At 36.3% G+C, this 23,836-nt stretch overlaps 4 protein-coding genes across 5 annotated transcripts; 2 read left to right on the top strand and 2 right to left on the bottom strand.

Annotated features, from left to right (window-relative positions):
* Positions 1 to 630: 630 nt before the first annotated feature.
* Positions 631 to 2,994, bottom strand: LOC123876155 (protein ALP1-like). Of its 2 annotated transcripts, XM_045922317.1 has the most exons (3): positions 2,584 to 2,994; positions 1,344 to 1,742; positions 631 to 1,172 (listed from the first exon to the last, which is right to left on the bottom strand). In XM_045922317.1, exons 1-3 carry the CDS (start codon positions 2,871 to 2,873, stop codon positions 860 to 862), a joined length of 1,002 nt encoding a protein of 333 aa, XP_045778273.1. In that variant the 5' UTR covers positions 2,874 to 2,994; the 3' UTR covers positions 631 to 859. The 2 variants fall into 2 exon arrangements, with proteins under 2 accessions (XP_045778273.1, XP_045778272.1); XM_045922316.1 differs by having other exon boundaries at positions 631 to 1,742.
* Positions 2,995 to 9,779: 6,785 nt separating this feature from the next.
* Positions 9,780 to 11,849, bottom strand: LOC123876047 (protein ALP1-like). The gene is made up of 2 exons (XM_045922175.1): positions 11,384 to 11,849; positions 9,780 to 10,332 (listed from the first exon to the last, which is right to left on the bottom strand). Exons 1-2 carry the CDS (start codon positions 11,680 to 11,682, stop codon positions 9,780 to 9,782), a joined length of 852 nt encoding a protein of 283 aa, XP_045778131.1. The 5' UTR covers positions 11,683 to 11,849.
* Positions 11,850 to 18,671: 6,822 nt separating this feature from the next.
* LOC123876046 lies at positions 18,672 to 20,312 on the top strand. The gene is made up of 2 exons (XM_045922174.1): positions 18,672 to 19,787; positions 19,875 to 20,312. Exons 1-2 carry the CDS (start codon positions 18,672 to 18,674, stop codon positions 20,310 to 20,312), a joined length of 1,554 nt encoding a protein of 517 aa, XP_045778130.1.
* Positions 20,313 to 20,483: 171 nt separating this feature from the next.
* On the top strand, positions 20,484 to 22,898 carry LOC123876163. Its single transcript, XM_045922327.1, has 2 exons — positions 20,484 to 21,141; positions 22,711 to 22,898. Exons 1-2 carry the CDS (start codon positions 20,562 to 20,564, stop codon positions 22,878 to 22,880), a joined length of 750 nt encoding a protein of 249 aa, XP_045778283.1. The 5' UTR covers positions 20,484 to 20,561; the 3' UTR covers positions 22,881 to 22,898.
* Positions 22,899 to 23,836: the final 938 nt, after the last annotated feature.

Below are 23,836 nucleotides of genomic sequence, written 5' to 3'. Positions count from 1 at the left end.
AAGGCCCTGTTACTAACACTATATGGATGAAATGTTCCGAAATAAATGTTATTATTATTATTATTGTTCAGCGGCTGCCTATAAATATGTAAGGAAAAGTTATAAAAATCTTTAACACACTTATGCTTTACCACACTCTCAAACACTGACTAGTTGGTACAGCTCTATCAATGCTTAGCCAGGCTTTACGGAAGAATCATTTAAAGCATTAAAACTAAAAGCTAGTTCAGACATGGCGGATTCCGCGCGGATGCAAATCGCGCGGTTGAACCGCGCGGATCCTAATTACATTAGCGCCTTACAAATCGTTCATACCTGTCCGCACGGATTGACAATCCGCGCGGCTCAACCGAGAAAATGAATTCGCGCGGTCGCCGCTCGGTTTTATTTACTTGACGTACCTAGAGGGCGTTCAGTTGCTCCGCGGAAGCCGCGCGTATCGGACGGTGACAATGGATCGCTTCGACACCGAGCTATTCATCGATGAGGTGGAAAAAAGACCTGCTTTGTGGAACATCCAATGTGCAGAATATTCTAACAAAACGATTAAAAACGGAGCTTGGCAGGAGCTGGTGGAGATTTTTGGAGAAAATGAGGATTCTTTGGAAAAGAAGGTTCTTTTTGGTCAGTAGACATTTAATTATACATTTTACCAGGGTAGTTTACATGTTTTGTAATAGACAGTCCACCCCAAATAACTGAAATGTGTATAACGTTGTTTGGCGGTACGTAACGAGCGCGGGAAAACTATCACGTTACCACAGTAACGTATAGCTATTAACTGTAATATGTACAACCCACCAACGCGACGCGCCATCTTGAGTTTAGTTATTTGGCGCGAACTGTAACAATTTTAATTTCATATTTTCGTGTCTTGCCATTCTACACGACCCTCATTCACAAAGTAATTAGCATATTTGTCTCTAATGTTTAATGATGATGGTGTACCCCTTCCTGCATGTAATGTAATAAGATTACTCATTGGCGCAGTATGTAAAGTATCTTCATACTGTATACCATCTCTAGTTCTAACAAAATTGTGTAGCACGCAACAGGCCTTTATTATGTCTTCGGCAAAGTCTATATTCACGTTTATAGGCCTATGAAAAATGCGCCACTTGTTTGCCAGAATTCCGAAAGTGCATTCAATAAAACGTCGAGCTCTTGATAACCTGTAATTAAATATTTTTTTTTCATATGATAGCCCTTTACCTGCATAGGGTCGCATTACATTTTCGGATAAACCAAACGCTTCATCGCCAACTATGACGTATGGCAATGGTTTAGGATCTGTTTCAGATATTGGTTTAGGTTTTGGTATGTGTAATGACTTTTCTATTAACCTTTTATAAAATGCTGAATTTTTAAAAATTGCAGAATCACTACTTTTTCCGTAAGATCCGATATCTATGAAAGTAAAACAATAGTTACTATCACAAAGTGCCAACAGTACTATGGAAAAAAAAGTTTTGTAATTATAATACAAAGAACCCGAATCTTTGGGTTTTGTAATCCTTATATGCTTGCCATCTATGGCGCCTATGCAATTGGGAAAATTTGCATATTTTTCAAAATCTTTAGCTATTTTCTTCCATATATCTTCGCTGGGTTCAGGCATGACGTTTTTTGTGACTTTTTCCCACAGAGTTTCACATACTTCACGGACAATTCCTGTGATTGTAGATTTGCCAAGACGAAAGTTGTAATGTAGTTCTCCAAAGGAACAACCAGTACCCAGATATCTGAAAAATAAAATATTAATCTGTATCGTTTTGAAAGTCTGCCGGGTCCGCTAGTTAAAGCATAATGAGTGTCTTGAATTACCTAACCGCTACTGTATTTATATTTGTTAAAGATAGTGATTTCTGTTCCAGGTGTATCATTACAAAAAAAATGGAAGAACATCCGTGATGCTTATAATAAGGAATTCAAGAAAGGCAAATCAATTCCTTCTGGTTCTGGTGCATGTAAAGGTTCAAAATACATGTATTTCGACCGGCTTTCTTTTCTTCAGAAGACGATAGAAAACAAAGAAACTATCACAAACATAGATGAAGCCAAAAATGAAGAAATTCGGAACATTGACCAAAAGCTAGATAATTTTGTAAATGCACGTGAAATACAACCGGTACCCAATAAAAGGAAGAAAACTAAAATTACTTCAGAAGAGCGATTGGCTAACATATTAGAAAATAGTATTGAATCAAGAGATAAAATACAAAGACAAATACAAGAAAGTATGTCAAAGCAAGATGATGATGATAAACTTTTTTGCATGTCATTGTATAAAGAGTTAAAGAAAGTTCCAGAAAATAAACGATTGGCTACTAAAATTGAATTGCTCCAGGTAATACAGAAAGGGCAGAAATTACCATCGCCTATTCATATCACGAGCCAGCAAAACACGCCTAATGCAGTATTTTGGCAAAACCAACAATATTCAAACCCACAAGGATATTTCACTGGATATTCTACAATAGTACCAGGAGAGTCTCCATCGCCTTTATCATGCAATAGCACTGACGATTCACAGTCTTCTATAGTACAAAATATATATTCTGACGTATAAAATAAATATCTTACCTTAATGTGATCACGAGTTTTTCTTCTGGGGACACGCTTGACCTCATATGGGTATCATTAGATTCAATTTGTTTACTCATCATTTCTAATAATTCATCAAATGAATTTATCGACATTCTCAAATAATTGAAGAATTTTGGTTCAAAACTTCTTAATTTTGGATATAAAGTCTGAAACTGACCATGAGTAAATCGATCGCGTAATATTGGATGCACCCAATACTGCCGTTTCTTCTTTCTTTCTTTTTTACGGAGCAACAAGTACACACATATTGCTTCTTCGACTTCCATGATTGGACTGTCACCCTATGCGAATAACGGCACTCCGCATGTACATCCGCGCCTGTCTGAACACTTGCGTTTAGAACCGCGCGATTTGCATCCGCGCGGAATCCGCCATGTCTGAACTAGCTCTAAAACTGCAAGTGCTTCCCTAGAAAAGTCCGTAGTATGCTTGCTTGTATTTGACAAAATGGCCATTCGACAGCAAAAGCTTTTCAAAAATAAAAAGGTTGGTTAAGACCTTGTCCAGAAGGAGCGAATTCGCCGCGAAACGTTTCGCGTGAATTCATTCGCGCGTTATACTAGGCGCCAATACATCGCACCCACAAGCATCGCGCGAATTCAAAATACGCGCGTAAATCGCGTGCACTACGCCAGACTCTCGACTCGCGCGTAATGCGCGCAAATCAAGATACTAGCAACTTAACTGTCCCTATACAATACAATTTACAACTACCCCAAGTTCATCGTGTTTTCTTTTTTGATAGGTTAATAACATTCACATTCTCGTATGTTAATATAATTCATAAAAATAATTGGTGATTTAATTGATTTTATTTATTTGCCTCATATATGACTCATGGACGTGGGATAAAATATGTATTCCCGTTTTCCACGTTCTATGAGTCATATGTGCACACGCCAACTATTGACAGTAAATTGACATATTACGAACTGTCACTTGCTCTAGAAAATGTGCATTGCTATTTGAGGTTATACTCGTAATTTTGTTTTCATTAGTTATTTACTAAAATGGCGAGAAAAAATTACACTACGGAAGAAATAATACGTTATTTAGAAAGTTCTAATACCGACGAAGACCCATTCAGTGGAGGCAGATTTATTCCGGCGTGTCAGAACAATTAGAAGGTCTTGATAAGCCTGGTTCTACTGAAATCCAACTAACCGAACCACTCTGAATGACGGCCGTCTTATTGTCGCCGATAATTAGTATACCAGCGTTCCGCTGGCAACGTACCTCAAAGAACAAAAAACTGACCTTTGCGGTACCTTACGTAAAAACAAAAGATATCTTCCTGAAGACGTGATTCAGAAAAAACTGAAACGGGGAGAGCAAGTGTCAAAGCAGAAAGACAACCAATATACTGTTCTAAAATGGCGTGATAAGCGAGACGTTGTGATGATCTCGACCTGTCATGGTGATAGTAGGTACATCAAAGGTTAAAACGAAGAGAGGAGATGTTATAAAACCCGACGTTTCCATTCTGACGACATGTAAATGCACGAAATTTTAATAAACAGACCTATTTTATTCCCAGAAATTATTGCAAATATATTTTATTTTCAATACAAAACAATACGTTTGCATAATCTTAAGTTTATAATTTAAAATAAGGGGTGTGAGGGAGCGCGGGAAGGGTTGGTTAGAACACTTGTCGCGTCGTCACTCGTCAGTGCGCTATTGGTTTTCGCTCGTATTAGACCTGTTTCATAAAAAACATGCAAAGAACTCGAAGTGCATATAAATGTCCACTTTTTGGTGATGTTTGTGAGATTAAAGAAAACGTTCTACCTACTTACGAAGATGTAATGAAATACTATGAATGGACGAGACATCAACTAAAGTTGCAATTAGAAACTGCAAAAGAGCCTAAATTTTCAGAAATAGCAGATATAGTGACATCTAGGATTGAAAACATATCGCACACTTAATCCAATACTGTCACTATCCAAAATTTTGCCAAATCGACTTTTTAATGCCATCTGTTGGGAAATGTGGAACTACGCGTAATTGCACTTACGCTAGTCTAAAAGTAACAGAAATAACCGTTAGATGGCAGTGGTCCGGTTCGTCACTAAACAAAATATTCCCCTCTCCTCAGTGGAACACTGACCTTCAACGAAAAAGTACGTGTCGCCAAGAACAAAATTTACGATTTTTGAGTGCAAAAGTGTCATTTTAGTGATTACACCGGTTTACCAGTAATATTTTTGGTAAGTAGTGCATTATTGTAATTGAAATAGTGACATTTTGTGTTTAAGTTCACATTTGCACTAAGTTTTTCTCTCATTTAGATCATTGGTTTGACGCCATAATGACACTTTCAGTTTAGTGTCAGTTTGTCTTTAAAATAATTAGTTATTTATCATTTGTTCGCTACAGCATAATCGTCACATTGCTTATTATGTCATTTTTGCTGTCATAATTTTCTTAAAAAACTATATTAAACTCATTAATAAAATACTTTATTTCATAAAGTGTCATTTTGTAGTCAGGATTATGGTAATAATTAACACAAAGTGTCTTTTTATCCTTTCTTATAAGGTCATACGATGATTTTTACCGACGGTTAACATTTAACATTGATCAATTATGTTAGGGATTACTGTCGGTACTATCACAAGCGCTAGAATCTACTCACCTTAAAGACTATTATATACTATTATATATTATTACTATTGTACTATTATATAAGACTAGTATATATGCAGCTACAGAAATTTCTCTTTCATTGTCCTTCTTTTGTTCTTTTCGTAAAAAGTATAGTCAGACAGTCTGTTAATCATTATTAGCAATCACAGACGTCCGAGTATTTTTTGTAAAAAGGTTTACGTTTCTTCCGATTTTTTATTTTTATTTTAAGTACTATTGGTTTCATCTTTCTCGTTTTAATAGATATTGGTCCTCACAAAAAGGGGCGGTTCACAGATGTGGTCATCATGTTTGTCATCATTATGTGGCGATTTTGTTTTAAAAATGAGCAGATTCTAGCGCTCGTGATTGTACATACTAGAGTTAGCTTTCAAAATATTGTTTCGGACGATTCCATTATTTAAACTTTAGGTATTATTTTCTATATTTTAAAGTGTACACTACAAAAACTGATTTATGGCTTTCATGTTTTAAGGTGTGCAAAACAATGCAGCGGCGCGATATTTTACTGAAGCTCGCGCTTGAAAATAAAGAAAATGACCGTAGTGATGAAAAAACAAACTCCCATCAACCAGTGTTTCATACTCTTACACCAGTAGAGCCGCTACAGATCTCGGTTCAAAACAATCAACAGTTACGTAGTTTAAGCAGCAGTAGTTCATCTTCTTCATGCAGCTCTTCCTCTTCAAGCAGTAATTCATCTTCATCTAGCATTGGGACACATAATATTTCAGATTCAATCCAGTCTAAGGAGTTCAATATTAGTACTGAGTATTTGACTCAAGCGGCCGAGAATCTACCGAGCACATCCAAATATTTGCAAAATAGTATGATTCCAGAATCTATTCCTATTCAATTACCTAGAGCAAGATCATTAAGTTCTTGTTCATCTAAATCAAAATCCTCTATAGCATCGTCAAGAGCAGGTGATTTTTCCCCAGATGATGATGACGCTGATTATGTCCCACCACTTAACCAAGCCTCACATGGAGAAAGCTCTAGCAGTGAGCCAGCTGATGTTAACGTTCCAGTCCGTATGGTTTCCCCCACAAAAAAAAAACGTAAGGGTGTGATAAATGATAAGAAAAAAACCGCTAAGAAGTTACGTAATTCAGGAAAACAATACGTTTCACTATCCAAAACTAAGAGAGTTATTTCGGAAAGACGCATGGGCCCTCCTTGTACAGAACGATGTCGTTTAAGATGTTCAGAAAAAATTGATGAAGATCATAGAAATGCTATCTTCAAGCTATATTGGGAAATGGGCTGTATAACTCGACAGAGGGATTTTATATGTAAACATTTGACTATTGTTACACCAAAGTACAGTTACAAAAGGGAGAATAACAATCGTAAACCAAAGCATGCTTTCCATTTGACACTGGGAGAAAACAGAGTACGTGTTTGTAAAATATTTTTTAAAAATACTCTTGGGATAAATGATAGACCGATTAGAACTGTATTAGAGAAGATGTGTGATAGTGGTATTGTAGAGCCAGAGAAGAGGGGGAAACATGGGAACCAACACAAGGTTCTCGATGAAGTGGTACAGGGTATAAAAAATCATATTGATTCCATACCGCGTATCGAGAGTCACTACTTGAGGCAACAGACGAGTCGGGAGTTTATTGACGGTGGCAAAAATTTAATGGATTTATACAGGGATTACAAAAAAATGTGTGAAGACGAAGGAAAGCCAGCCGGTGAGCAACATACTTATCGGAAAATATTTAAACAAGATTATAATATAAGCTTTTTCATACCAAAAAAGGACATGTGCGAGTTTTGTGCTGCTTTTGAAAATATGGATGTACTTAAAAAGGAAGAAAATGAGCTAAAATATCTGGAACATCACACGGAAAAAGAATTCAGTCGAGTTGAAAAAAATGAGGATAAGCTAAAGGTTCGAGAAAATTACATAGTTGCATGCTATGATTTACAAGCAGTGCTACCTCTTCCGATGTGTAAGACTTCTGCTTTTTATTACAAATCAAAACTTAACGTTTGTAATTTCACCATCTGTGAGTTAAACAAAGACAAATGTAATTGTTACGTTTGGAGTGAAGTGGATAGCTTAAGAGGAGCGAATGAAATTGGTTCCTGTGTCTTAGAATTTATAAAAGAAAAAGCGCAAGCTGTCAATGACCCTAATTTAGAAATAGTTTTCTATTCAGACAATTGTTGTGGTCAACAGAAAAACCAATTTATGTTTTCTATGTACATGTATGCTCTGGCTAATTTTAGGATTAAGAGTATCACACATAAATTTTTGATATCAGGCCATACACAAAATGAGAACGATAACGTACACTCTGTTATAGAAAAAGAAGTTAGGAAGTTTTTGAAGTCATCACCAATTTATGTTCCTGAGCAATATATCACTTTAATAAAATCAGCAAAAAAACGAGGCAATACTTATAATGTTAAAGGAATGCTGTATTCCGATTTTTATGATTTAAAAAATTTAGCATATGAATGTGGCACCCATTTTAATAAAAATACACATGGGGACACAGTTAGACTTTCCGACATTAAAGTCATAAAATTTGTCAAGGAAAACCATGGAGAAATAAGAATACTTTACAAAAACTCCTTTACTGAAAACCAGTTTAATGAAATAGCCCTAAATCGACAATCTCGCTCTAGACGCAATGCAAACCGTCTGGGTTTTCCGTTAAAACAACTTAATAATACAAAATTAGAATTAACTACCAGAAAAAAGAATGACCTAAAATCCTTAATAGACAGCAATTTAATCCCACGGTATTATGCAGAATTGTTTTACAATGGTATTTTATAATTTTTTTCACTAAAATTTTCTATCCCAATAATGTTATTTGTTGAATTTTGTTTTTTTTTAAATATAATTTCGTACATTTCTAAAAAAATACTGGAGATAAGTCTGATTATTTTATAGTATGTACAATGATAATGGAGAAGATGGTTGTTGTTTTTTTTTTTGAATATTTTTTGTTTAACTAACAGAATTTTATGTTTGGTAAACGGATATTCTAGATTTATTTAAATAAATTTGTATCTGAACAAAATGTTTCTTTTTATTTTCTTGTGATAATCAATATATATATTTTATCACTGTAAAAGTAAATAAAACCATTTTTGGTAATAAAAAAATTGTTTTAAAGCTTTTTTTATTTATTTATTTTTATTGATTAATAAGTCCACAATGTCACTAAGACGAAATAAAGTAAAATAATGAAAGTCAAAGTGACACTTTAATATAAATAACGAAAAAATATAAATTATTTATAACTAAATCAATTCTTTTTTGTTTTTATATTTGAGATACAATATTTACCCATATTTTCTGTATCAAAGAATAACTAAATTGTGCATGAATTCTAACGTATCATTCATATTCACCCCACAAAAAACGTTTTTTGGCTCTACTGAAAAGTTAAGTTTTTTGGATAGTGACAGTATTGGATTAAGCGTGCGATATGGCAAACTGCATCTATTCCGATAGTAACACGAACAAGGGTCGTTCAGATTTTGAAAGCATACCATTTAAAATGCAAAAATATACTCAAATCTGTCAAGAGACTCGGTGAACGAGTCATCTGAATGAGCGACTGACCGAGCGCGAGCTGCGCACGCGCAGGTGATAGTTTCGCATAGTTGCCGCGCGCCGCGTATACACTGAGCCAATGAGTGACCGGCGCTGCAGTCGCGGCCGATGCACTTAGCCAATCGCCGGCCGGCATCTTCACGCCGCAGTCGAACTAACTTGTAAAGGCGCGATTCCGCACAACGCTGCAGACGGCAGACGGCAGCAGCAGACGGCAACTGCATGTGCTGCGACGGCAGACGGCATTACTTGACAGTATGAATTTGTATGAGACCGATTCCGATGTACGACTGCAATTACCGCGCGGCAGGTCGTAACTTGTATTGACGCGTAGCGGCAGACGGCACTGCCGTGCATACACAGTACTGCCGCTGCCGTCGAACGAAGATGGACGTGTTAACTGACGATGAAAGTGAAACTTTTATTAATTTAGTATCTCAACATCCATGTTTGTATGATTCCAAAGATCCAAATCATAAAGATTCACGTATAAAAGAAAATATTTGGAAAGAAATCGCCGATACACTCAATAAAACTGGTAAGTATATTTTTGTTAATTTTATTACAACTATTGTGTGCGATTTACAATGTTTTCTTGCCACGATACTTCACCAGCTTGGGAACAAAAATATTCTTTTAATGTATCTCGAATTGCTAAGCCTCCGGCATTCGCAAATCCACCAACATTCGCCATTCTAATCATATTGTCAGATGGTATTTCTTCTTCACGGTGATATCTTGGAATCTGCTGGTTTTCTAGATAACCATCTCGTAGTATGTTGTGCAAACAACAGGCAGACATTATTAAGTCGTCACAAGTTTCAGGTGAAATCGGTATTGGTATGTAAAATACTCTAAAAACCTGAGATAATAAGCCAAAAGCGTTTTCGACTACACGTCGAGCACGACATAGCCTGTAGTTGAAAATATCTTTCTACTTGTCATGTCTCGCAATTCTTTGAGAATATGGCTTCATCATAAATGTATCGAGAGCAAAAGCCTCATCTCCAATTAAGAAATGTGGCAAAATATCATTTGTTCCAGGCAATTTTTTTGGTTCTGGAAAATTGAATGTATTATTTTGTATTTTTTTTCCCACTTCTGACTTTTTAAATATATTACTGTCTCCTTCTTTCCCATATGACCCCACATCAACTGCAATGAATTTGTAGTTTGAGTCGGCTATTGCTAACAACACTATAGAGAAGTATTCTTTGTAGTTGAAAAAAAGAGATCCACTGTGCTGCGGTGCTCTTATACGAATATGTTTGCCATCGATGCTTCCGACACAATTTGGCATGTTCCATTTATCCCAAAATTCTCTTTCAATTCTTTGAAAATCGTTTTTAGTAGGGGGAGGCATACAAATTGCAACAAGTTTAAGTCGAAGCAAATGTAATACTCGTTTTACCATTCTTGATATATATGACCTTGATATACGATATTGAAATGATAAGGAAGCATAACTTTCTCCTGTTGCCATGAATCTGAAACAAAATAATTACACGATAACAAAATTTGAGATTTTGTATTTAAATTGCAGGTGATGGTTGTAAAAAACAATGGAAGACAATTCGCGATGGGTACATGCGCTTCAAACGAAAAAATAAACTGCCCACTGGGTCAGCAGCTCCGAAAAGTAATCGAACAAAATGGAAATTATACAGATTAATGTCTTTTCTGGATAATGTCTTACAAGAAAGGTCTAGTATTGGTAGCGTAGGTTCGGAGTCATCACAAAACTGGACCGAAGAGTCAGCACAGGATAATATCCAGCAAGAGATCGATACAATGCATTCTGAAGTAAATATCGAGCAAGAGAATGCTATCATGAACACCGAACGTGATATGGCTGCTCCTTCTACCTCAGCTGACCGGCAAACAAGAATAATTAATAAACGTCCTCGAAGCAATAGAAATGAAATTGTATCATATATGAGAGAGAGAGAGAAATCTCGATATTCGCTGTTGAAAAATATGTCTCGACCTGATGATGAATTCAGCTCGTTTGCTAATCATATTGAACATGTTTTAAAAAAATTACCAACACAATTACTTCAAATAAAAGCAAAACAAGAAATCTTTGCCATTCTCACAAAGTATGAGATACTGGGAGCAGAAAACAGTATTATATCGAGTCCTTCAACACCGTCTACTTCGACAGTTAATATCTCCGAACCGAGTACTTCTGATGACAGTCGATACACAATTGTAAATAATTATTCTCCAGTTAGCACTTATTCGGAACCAACTGATTTGACATTTACTGCAAATACGTACACAGCAAATGTGTCTGATGGTAATCGGTATACAATTTCAAACAATTATTCTACAATTAGTACTTCCGAACCGGAACCAACGAATCATACATTGCCAGATTTGTTTAATAATTAGTTTCATTAACACCATCATAACAACAACAAAAAAAAAACTTGAGATGTGTCGAGGGACACCCGGATGGAACGTAGTTCCATCCGGGTGTCCCTACACCTGGTAAATAAAAAGTCATTACGTAGTAGTAAATAAAAAGTCACTTACCTCAGCGTTATAAATAATTTTTCTTCTGGCGTTATTGTGTTCTTCAGTGTTTTTGGTTTAAGATCGTCGTAAATTAAAGAAAGTACAAAATTAAACTGATTTTTATTTAGCCGGCAATAACTCCTGAAAAGTTCTTCACTGATATTCAAGTGTCTCTTTATCAAAGTTTCATAAGAGCCTTCTTCTAGCCTATTTCTGTAGAATGGGAGTATAGGTCTACTGCTTGAGTAATACAATAATAACAAGTCATCGTCGTCTTCTTCTTCTTCCATTAAAATTTGCAGCAATTGATTATTCATAGCTCAGATTCACAGAGACACAACCACAACTCAATAATGCCGCGATGTAACTGCTGCCGGTTTCGGAATAGATACGACGGCAATTGAAGTCCGACAGCAAGTGACGTCAGCCGTCTGCTGCTGCCGCCTGCCGTCTGCAGCGTTGTGCGGAATCGCACCTTAAGGTGTTCAATCTAATCGCCATTACGGATGTCTGTTGTTATTCTTTGCTTACAAAGTTTAAAAACTCTGCTTGTAACCTGTGTATATGTTTATAACTTGTGACTCGTGAAAATAGAAGTGGTTCGTGATCCCGCTGGCTTTTATTGTGGTGCCTTCAATCCATGCACATTATATACCTACTTTGGGCATCTGTTGTAGGTATTTAACGTCCGCAGACGCGTCCGCTTCGAATCCGATTGTTGTCGGTTTTGTGGCACAGATCAAAGGGTTTCGGCGCGGACGTCCGGCATCTGTCCACATGTCTGGCGACGCATCAGTTTAATCGGAGTTGCGATTGAGAGTGCGCGCGTGCTTCTTGCGGTTTCACTCTTGTTGAAATGGCTTGTTGTCGGTATGAGCACCGAGGAAACTTTTAGGTTTATTGAGCTATATCAAGCTGAAAACTGTTTGAAGAACCCCAAAAATAAAAAAGTTTTAAGTGTACCTACTATTTTAATGTGATTACACTTGTAAGTAAAAGTGTTTATACGAAAGCCAGTTGCATCCTCTGAACATTTCATTACTCTATCATTTAAATGTAATTTCTTACTCCAAAAGCATTTGTGTAAAGTCGTTTATAAAAATAACCAGATTACATTTATAATGGAAATACCGATTACTGCGTATAATCACTTTAAGATATATTCATTACCAATTTTTCACGAATCTCAAAATAAAACCCTGGCTATCATTCCCAAATATCCTTACCTTTTGGCGAAAGGAATCAAATACTTACCGCTTGTTAAACCATGTCAATCATTTTCTACCGGCAATCAGCTCCTATGTACTGCAGACAGCTGAGCTTTATATTATGAACTTACCTGGTCACAATCGACAAGCCGTGTGAGCTGGAAATTTATGGAATTCACCTCCACCATCGCACTATTGTAGAATCAGATTATATGAAAAGAATTCCAACTATTGCACTACCTCAGTTAGACGCAAACGCGACTCTATCCGGTGCAAGTGTACTTAATATGGAAGAAATTAGTTTAGATAAAGTGAAATACATGGCCTTTTCATTAAAACATAGTGCTGTTATTGAAAGTGTTTTAAACGATCAAAAGGACAGTAAATTCAGTGTAATTTTAGGATACCTTGACATCAGGTTTCGTAGTTTTAAGTATTTTTATGTTCTTATGTTATATCTGGCTGAAATCGCCAAAATGTTCATTATTTAAGATAAATCATCAGAATGAATCTAAAAACGATCCCTCCGATAATTTTCCTCTTAGGGATGGAGGAGTTATGGCTCGTCCATCCGTACTTGACTAGATTCCATGAATTGCATGTAAGCATTTTTAACCGACTTCCAAAAAAGGAGGAGGTTCTCAATTCGTCGGAATCTTTTTTTTTTACCTTTCCCGCACTCGTGCTTTTTCTTTCCCAACTGTCAAAATATTAAAAAGAAAAACCAACCATGAAGTTTTTACTAAAAAAATTCATAGAAGTTTTTATGATTCATGCAAATACGTATATTTCTAAAAAGAAGCTACTAATTTGTTTCAATATCAGATTTAATGATTTGATTGAATGAGTTTGGTTAGGTTTCATTTCATTTCATCTCATTAAATTTCATTTTCATTTCATATCAATAAAAAACTTCTACTGAAGACTTGGCTGTATGGGCATAGTTCCCTTTGCCTACCAGAATGGGTGAAGAAAAAAAAAACTCTACTTATATTCTACGGTTGGCGCCATTTTTTCAGAAATTTTCTTTGCAAGTTTAGTTGTTGGTTGCCTAAAATGAGTAATTTCGACCCTAGTTTTTTATATCTATTAACAATAAAGTTGTTTTAAATTAAATTAAATTAAGTTAGTTGAGTTTATTGTGTTTTTATTATTTTATTAAATTGCTTCATTTTTTCGCAACTGTATTAAAAATAGTCGTTCAGTACACGTGCGGAACCGTCATTGCAACTCGTTCCGACTGTCAACCCTCGCCTTCAGCTACGCCTCGGCTCGGGTAGACATTTGTCGGAACTCTTTGCAATGACAGCCTTTCCGCACTTGTAATGAAATATACTATTTAATCGTCTAAAAGCGTCCCTGTTGCTTTTTATTACATGTTCGACTTCATTAATTTTAGACCTTAGTTCTTGTTCACTCGAACATTCACGGGCGTATGTTATTTCCTTGTAATAACCCCAAATAAAAAAATCAATGGGGTTCAGATCAGGAGAGCGTGGAGGCCACCTAATGGGTCCATTTCGTCCAATCCATCTGTTAGGATAAGTTTTATTTAAGTAGTTTCGTACTTGCGTTGCGTAGTGACATGGAGCACCGTCATTTTGAAACACCATGGTTCGTCTAAGTTCCAGATTCACTTCTTCCAGCAACAATGGTAGATCGTTTTGTAAAAAATTGTTGTATGTTTCAGCATTAAGTCTGGACGGCAGTTCAAATGGACCAATTAATTCACCGTTGAGGATCCCAGACCACATGTTTACGCTGAAACGATGTTGGTATGACGAGTCTCTTACTGCGTGTGGGTTTTCAATTGCCCATGTGTGGTAATTATGAATATTGAATAATTCAGTTCGTTCGAAACCTGACTCGTCAGTCCACAAAATTTTATTAAAAAATTCGGGATCCTCTCGCTGTCTTCGCAACATGGTTTCGCAAAAATCAACTCGCAACTGATAATCGGTTGGCAACAAAGCTTGGACTCGTTGAATGTGATACGCGTGGTATCCTTCTTCATGAAGTATCTTTTGAATCGATGATCTCGGGATGTTCAGATTACGAGCCATAACTCTCGTACTCGTAGATGGATTCCCACGAACTTCTTCTAACACAATTTCTCTGCGATCTGGATCGACTCTAGGGACGCCTTCACGACTGCCGTCTCGACCAGGAATGCGGCCCGCCATTAAGGTATTGTGCGTGTTAATAAATACACGATGGTCGGGATATCGTTCAGGTTGCGGACCACCTCGGCGTTGAAGTTGATCACGATAAAGTCGTGCTGCTTCATGGCCGTTGCCTCGAGCAACTCCGTAAAAATAATGCATTTCTGCATACTCACTCAATGTGTAGCTCATCTCTACTTCCAAGTCAACAAAGTCCAAATCACTAGGCAAAACAGAGTCCAATAAACGAGCACAATAGTCAGATAAGTAGGCAGCGAAATCCGTAAGCAAAGCGAGCGTAGTGGTAAAGAGTAAGTGACGAGACGAGTAGCAGTTAACACAAGGTGAGAACGACTGAGGGACGTGATTCTTATTTGCGCTTGCACCGGTTATTCGTTGTTTCTTTCGCTTACACCAGTTCTAGCCGTACCAGAGAGTGAGAGAGAAAGCAATATTCTTTACCTGGCCTATTGTTATTCTCGGTAAAAGGGATACCGTACTGCTAAATTTCCGAGAACAGGCCCCTCAACATTCATGATAAAATTAAGTAAAATTGAAAATGATCAATCTTCATCTTCCTTCGAATCTTAATTTAATTCATTTATTTGTTGGTAATCTACAAATTTTCTATCGTAATTAGCGCCAGGAATAATATAAAATCAGCAATTAAAATTATTTTTTTATCAAATTCCTTTTTTACGAATTTTCCACTTCAGTACCTTTGATGCCTGATTTCAGCGAAATAACACCCATTAAGTACATTTTTTTTATTATTGAATAAACCTAAGAGCCAAGCGCAGTTTTTAAAGTTAATTTAAAACTAAAAAACCAGCGTTTTCAATTTTTAATTTAATGTTGAAAATTCAAGTCCTACTCGCTTGAACGAAATTTTTCTGATTTAGTTCAAAGTTTTTGCAGTTTTCCTTAACGCTACGAACCTGATTATTTTTGAGCATTAAAGCACTGCTCATAACGATTAAATTACAAAAAAAAACTGCAAAAAATGGTCTTGGTTTTTTTTAAAAAAATGTTTAAAGCCGTGCTGGTCGAAATTTTTAAAAACCTATTAAAAAAATCATAACTTGAAAACTACAAAAAATCGCGTAACATACATGGGGATGATTTGGATACCTCTCCATATGAAGCACCCAAATTTTGCTTTTGGACGTCACTTCTCTGGCCACCCTGTATATCGGAAAGTCCCATAACTTTTAATGAATTCGCTGGAGAATGTACGTTTAATTTACCCCCGTTTGTGGGAGTTACACCTGAAGATATATACAAGATGTTTGTTACAGATGAGATGATTGATATAATGGTATCTGAAACAAATGCTTACGCACAAAAGTATATACAAATAAATCAACAAAATATGAAACGTAATTCACGCATGACAAAATGGAGTGACACCAGTTCTCAGGAAATGAGAACATTTTTGGCTGTTTTAATGGCAATGGGTTTGTGTAGAGTTCCTAATTTAAAGGAGAATGCCCATGGACAGTACTCTCACAAGAAGCATTGTACCTTAAATTTTTTATTCATTTATTAAAGCTAAAATAATAACATAATTTCTCACTAAGTTTCATGAATATTTGTTTTGGGATTATTTTTTTCGTAAATAAAAGTGCTTTTAAACTTCCGGCTGTTATGTAAGCCATTATTGTAGTTAGTTTTAACTTTTAATTTTTATCCCCTTCGGGAAAGGCAAAGGTCGTAGACCATGCAGCCTGGTAAGAAGCCATTATTGTAGTTATTTACTGATAGCCATTCATTTGTCACAAAAGTACTGAGAAGGGATGTCCATTTTTAAAAATGATACTATTGTTTGTTATATCGATTAATATCTAGGTCTACGATATCGATTTTTTAATTTGAGTTTTGTTACTTTTAATTGTTTATTATTATTTTTAGAGCCTATTTTTACTGTGAATAATCTTTATTTTTACCGCATTTATGATTTTTTAACCTTCTCAAATGCGGAGTAATTAATAACACGTTTTAATGTAGGTACTTATATAATTCGAAGAAAAATAGTCGATGAAAGTCGAATCGATTTATCTTTATCGGCAAGAGTACATAGCCCCAGTCTATACTGTCTATGTTCGAGATGCCTAGCGATATATAGACGCCATATTTTTGGTTTGTTTAGATTCTATTTAGTATGTTTTTATTTCGGTTTGTGTACGTTACGCGCCGAGTTGAGTAGCTGTAGGACTTTGCTCATAGCAGAGTGAATTATCCAGTAGAGTGGTAACTAGCCACAGCCAAAGCCTCCCACTAGATGTATGATCTGGTCTCATAAAGCTAGGTATCCAACCATCATCATTATCAACCGCTAGACGTCCACGTCTGGACATAGGTCCCTTGTAAGGACTTCCTCAGACCACGGCCTTGCGCCGCCTGAATCCAGCGGCTTCTTGCGACTCGTTGTCTTTCCATCTGGTGAGGGGTCTTTCAACGCTGCGCTTTCTGCTACGAGGTAGTGATGCCAACACTTTTGGGACCCAAACGCCTATCGTTTTTTCGAACTATGTGCCCTGCAAATTGCCACTTCCTGTATCCAATACGGGTGATATATTATTTCCTTATTACTATCCAATCATTTATACTAATTATTACTACAGAACAAGTAGAGTTCTGTCATCGATGTTAATCGTGTAGGTCAGCGATGTACCTATATGTATGTGAACGGGTACTAGGTAGGTAAGTATTCGTAAAATAAAAGGCTATATTTTTCTTTCTCTGCTATAAGTCGAATACCTACTCGACTATTTTGTTTAAAAAAATCTGAAACTGACTGTTTTATTAAGCCTATAAAGATCCTTTCTTACTTTTTAGCTGGACCTAACCTCAAAATATTGTAATTTTTTATGGTTAATATTTCTGAAATGCGGAAACCGTTTTCACTAATTTTTTCTACAAATATTCTGATGATGTCATTGAACAGATAGAACTTGATTTGATGGTGCTACAAAAATCTTGAAGGCAGTACATTTGTTCATACTTGAATGGGCATTGTCTTTTATACTGGAGCAGAAACAAATTGTATCGAAACGAATTCATTTCTACAAGAGACAGATTTTTATTGCTACTTAAATGCTGGCATGTCAGTGATGTAAGTAATGAAGACCAAACTGACAAACTATATAAAATTAGAAATATGTTCACAAAGATTACAGAAAACTTTCGACGTATTGCAAATCCTGGAAAGTATGTGGTAATCGATGAAACCATGATACCATGGAGAGGAAGACTAGGTTTTCGCCAATACATAAAAAACAAATCACACCGGTACGGCGTAAAGCTTTATAAGCTTTGCACTCCCGAAGGTTATACTGTACAAATCTGAAAGCAGCACGCAGGGACAAATTAAATAAAATAGAATTCACTGCTATCAAAATGATGAAAATGCTGTTATCATTGATGTTTTCACTTCTAGTGCCAATTGTAGCACAAGTAGTGGTAAATCATGGGATACTGACAATTGGTGGATATAACAACTGCCATATAAATATAAATGGAATGACAAAAACGATGACACTAAACAATGAACCGTACATACACAACGGCTTTGTTATTGGGCTATTAAAATGGAAATGTGATAATGAGTTTGGACATGTCATAGCAGATGTGGAATGTAAAGATTGTGGCATTTATTGTTCTTATAACCAACAATTTGAGAAATGCAAGAATTATTGGATATTGCCAGCATTTGCTATAGTATTGTCATTGTTAATTATGTTGATTCTATCCATCACCTGCATGATGTTCTTCCGTAAACACTTTGATATTATCATCCATAAATTGGCTTGGTGGTACTTAACAAGGAATGATGTGAAGAGGGCAAAGAAGGTCAAACAACTCAATAAGATTACTGGAAGTAAAAACACTATTATGTTTAGGCTGATTGTTACGCAATCAAAGAAGCTTAATGAAATGATTATGGAATCCAGACTTAGACTACGGAAGGAGATAACTGGTGATGAGCCAATATACGCAGAAATTTGTCAAGATGAGAAGGAAGCCAACAGGTTTAGCAATGACTTAGAAAAGAGAGTGATAGATGGATTGAATAGAAGACTGGGTAATTCTTCAGGTGCTGCACAAGCACTTGTGGCAGGATTGGCTATACAGTCATCAGTTATGTCCACCTATGCATGTGATAAAACACTCTTCCTATCATCAAGCGGCAAGGTGTGTGACACTAATGATTGCACAAAGTTACATATGTACTCAATGCCAATACAGACTGGATCAACAATATGTTTCAATACCATGGATGGAGATAAGATTGAGATGAGAATAAAGGATTCTAAAGCTGTCACAAGGTACCACTCTGCATATTATGCATGTAGTTACAAAGTGATTACTGAAACTAGATATGAGTGCAAAAAGATGAATGGAGCTTGCTGGAATGGGGGCAAATGTAGAAAAGGATACAAACACTCAGCATTCTCTGAAGAAAAAGTCTACCCTCATGCATATGGCTGCATATCAGACACTGTAGGTTGTGATACTTGGTGCTGGCACCAAACTTCTTGTACTTGGTTTAAATGGGTAATGATGCCCATCACTGAGAAATGTTATAAAGTATATAACAAAATGAGTGAAATATGGCAGACAAGTATATTCATCAAGTACAAAGGCATTACAAAACATATAAAACTGAACTCTAACAACCCACAATACAATTTAAATGGACATGACATTAAAGGACTAAAGAACATGCCAATTGTCCTAACATCATTCACGTATGAGCAAATACATCTCAGAAATGCTATAGTATATACAGGAAGGAGGTTTTATGAAATAGAAGATGCAAGCATGCCTAATTTCCCTGTAAAGAACACAATAGGTGAGTACCAGATGTCACTAGATAAACAATCATATGTGGCATACACAAATGAATTATCATGCCAAATGATATCATGCAAAGGGAACTGCTCATATGATGAGCCAGCAGTTGATAGGCTTTCATTAAATGATTACAACCTAATAGAAGTTGGCAAAGTGTCAAAGATGGGTGATGATGTATTGAAACGGAAAATACCGGTGACTGCTTCAGCAAATCTAATAATCGGATCTGTAGAAATAGACTCCTTACAAATAACACCAAGTTACTGCAAAATATCATTATAGAGCACCTTGGCATGCACTGCATGTAATGAAAAACCCACAGCAATACTAAAAGCATATGACATTAAAACTGAAGGTTTAATAGAGTATGAATCAAACTGTAGTTGGACACAATTAGCATTGAGTTGCAACCCTGAACCATATACAATTACTCTAGAAGAAAATTCGGCCAAATGTTTAATAAACATTATAAATACCAATCAAACTTTAATTGTGGATTTCAATTATGTCTTTATAGGTTCACTGTCATTACTTAAAACATACTATGCTGAAAGTGCTGTAGAAGCATTGGAAAGCATAGCCACAGATAAAGCATTCTGGGGCACGTTGGTTAGTTCGCTAAACTTTATGGCAGTTTTATCTGTCGGGAGTGTTGCTATTCTCAAGATTGTTAGGTTGGGAATAACATACAAAACTAACAAGGACATGTCAACCGTTTAAATACGATATTTTACATTTCATTTTATATTATAGTTATCATAACAAATTTATTTATAAATATATTAACATTAATATTAAGATCTGAGTGCTAATATAATAAATATGGACTCCATAAAGAGTATATAGGAGCATATATAAGGATTAGTTTAGTAATAATAATAATACATACTTCTGAGTTAGAGGTTTATCCAGGGCAAAAAAATCAAAAAAAAAGAATTAGAACACAGTAAAAAAGTAGTGTTAAGATTGATGACAAATCTGACAGAAATGGGTAGAATCGTAATAGTAGACAATTACTACACTTCGTTGGGCCTGGCAGAAGATCTTCTATCACAAAAAACATTTTTATGTGGAACACTTAATAAAATACGGAAATATCTGCCAAAGCAAGTTACTAGTTACAAATTGCAGAAAGGCGAAATTATTGGAAAAATGAACAAAAAGGGCGTAAAGGTAATGAAATGGATGGATAAACGGAATGTTTTGATGTTGACTACGTGCAAAGATCACGATGATAACCTGATAGATACTGGAAAAAAGAAGAGAGGAACCGACGAATGCATAAAAAAACCGGGATGTGTTTTGCTGTACAATAAAACAAAAAAAGGCATTGACTTTTCTGACCAGATGTCTTCTTATTATACAACTTTGAAGAGAGGAATCAAATGGTGGAGAAAAGTTGTAATGGAGCTAATATTTGGTACGGCGCTAATTAATGCCTGGATTGTGTTTAATTCAATCCAAACTGATGGAAAAAAGTTACCAAAAAGACTCTTTGTGGAGAAACTTATAGAATCTTTAATAAAAAAGGAAATCGATGAGACCCCAGGTAATGTAATGCTTAGATATATTTCTTGACAGTCAACGTGTTGAAGCTTTCATAAACTAAGCTTGACATTTGGTCATTATTAAGTTATTTATTATTGTTTCCTTTTAATTATTCTGAATTTAAGCTACCTTACCTACCTACTCTTTCAACATTTTAAGTATAAAACAAACACATGCAGTTATACCTACATTATCATTGTTATTCTCATCTACGAGGGGTGGCTGAAAAGTTCTGAGCCTAAGGCACTTGCATTCGTGCTAATTACTCATCCGGCGGGTCACTAGTTGAGCGACATCTACCCATCTACCCAAAAGTTTCATGTCATTAGCTTCATTAAGCTTTGAGTAATTGAACCGTGAACATCAACATGTCTGAGTCATCGCTGCAGTTAACGAAATTGGAACATCGCGCCGTCATAAAATTCCTCGTAAAAAAGGGGAAAACAGCAAAAGAAATTTTTGAAGAAATGTCTAGTGTATACGGAGAATCTGGACCGTCGTCAGCCACGGTTAAACGATGGACACGCCTATTCCAACAAGGCCGAGAGACTCTGGAAGACGACCCCCGCTCGGGCCGGCCGAACACCGCAGTCACTGATGAAAACATCGAAAAAGTAAAAAAAATTGTACTGGACGATCGGCGAGTAAAATTGTGGCAGATAGCAGAAGAGCTGAGCATCAGTAAGGAACGAGTTGGAGACATTATGCATAATCATTTGCATATGAATAAAGCCAGTGCGCGTTGGGTGCCTAAAATGCTCACGCCACTGGACAAGCAGCGACGAGTTGAAACTTCCGAAGAATTTATAGACCTGTGCAAGGACAATTTGGAGGAAATTTGCACTCGTATTGTCACCGTTGATGAAACGTGGATCCGACAATACGACCCGGAGTCGAAACAAGAGTCAATGCAATGGATAGAGAAGGGGGAAAAGCCGCCGAAGAAGTTCAAGGTGGAAAAATCGGCTTCCAAACTCATGGCCACCATTTTTTGGGATTGCGAAGGAGTTTTACTCATAGATTACCTCCAAAAAAAAACTACGATGAATGCAGAGTATTATGCAGGGCTTTTGAAAAAAGTTCGCGAAGCCATTGTTGAAAAAAGAAGAGGCAAAATCAGCAAAGGAATTTTGTTTCTGCAAGACAATGCGCCGGTTCACACAGCGCGCATTGCGAGGCAAGCCTTGCGAGAAACTGGATTCGATGAAGTGAACCACCCTCCCTATAGTCCAGATCTGGCCCCTAGCGACTATTTTCTATTTAAAAATTTGAAAAAGGACCTTCGGGGACGAAGATTTGGAGATGATGAAGAGATGAAGGCGGCCGTAAATGAACATTTTCAAGCTAAAGACGCGGCTTATTTTTTTTCAGGGATACAAGCCCTCTATAAAAGATGTCAAAAGTGCATTGAAGTCCATGGGGACTATATTGAAAAATAAATTTTATTTAGATTTTTATCTAGACTTTTAATGCCCTAGGCTCAGAACTTTTCAGCCACCCCTCGTACGATCTAACCTAAGTAACAATGTCAGTTTTATTACGTTATCTTTACATTTTTGTTATTTTTCAGCACCTCAAAGCGCACGCCATTGCCTCGAAAAGGGTGAAAAAAGGAGAAGATGTGTTGGTTGTTACCAAAAACTACGCACATTTTTACCATCCAAAATCCAAAAAATCCAAAAAGATTTTGACTCAGTGCACTCAGTGCAAAAAATCTTATTGTCTACCCTGTTTCAATGAAAAACACTCATAAATAAGTACAACATATATATTGAGATTTTTATAAAAAAGTATATTGATACTGATTTTTTAATGTTAATTCAAGTTCTAATAATTGTATTTTTAAAGCCCGAGGCAGAATAAATAGGACAGTTTCTTTTCTACTTCTGGTTGCCTTTTTTTTCTATTCTGTGAACCGCATTAAGATTTTCATATACAAATAGAAAGATAAACCTTATGCATAAACCGTAATCCATTATTTTCCAATAATAAGTCTGTAATAGGTGCCTCTTAATGGTATAGAATGGAACGCTTCGTGCGCGAGTCCGACTCGCACTTGGCCGGTTTTTTTTTCTTTATGGCGCCTTCAAGCACAATTTAGATTATTTAAAAAAAATGTATCCTTTGATAGCTTTGTGTTGTTTTGCCAGGTTTTGCCCTTAAAACGATCTAATGAGATATAATTGATCAAAATCGGTCAAGTCGTTGCGTAGTTAAGACAGTTTAAAAACGTCGATATTATTTTTCCCATCACTAATCGCAGCGAAAATTTGCCCTATTTCAGTGCGTTACGAGGTGTATAAGATCCCATATTTTGTTTTGCTAATAATTCCTAAACTAGCCATCAGATCCCGGGGCGACGGTGGATTAGGGTTCATCAATTCACTGTCTATATCAATAAGGACCAAAATTCTCATTTATCTTCGATTTCGCGCCAGAAAATGGATTTTAGTCTGTAAAAGGAGGTGGGGTCTAATAGACCGCGTGTCGCCCTAACGTCTGGTCACGGTACGGGCCGATTATACCTCGTGCCGCAGGAAAGGAAAGTATGCAAAAATTGGTGCCGCAGCTAACGTGTTAAATGCAAAACAACAGGGTCAGGCCCTCCACGTTACGTTTTATTCCGACAATTGCTGCGGACAAAACAAAAATAAATATGTAGCTTGCTTATATTCCTACGCAGTATCACATTTTGA

This window comes from Maniola jurtina, chromosome 21 (genome assembly GCF_905333055.1).
Source record: "Maniola jurtina chromosome 21, ilManJurt1.1, whole genome shotgun sequence".
NCBI classification, from domain to species: domain Eukaryota; kingdom Metazoa; phylum Arthropoda; class Insecta; order Lepidoptera; family Nymphalidae; genus Maniola; species Maniola jurtina.
The sequence above is the reverse complement of the archived record's forward strand: the minus strand, read 5'-3'. Positions and strand labels throughout refer to the sequence as shown.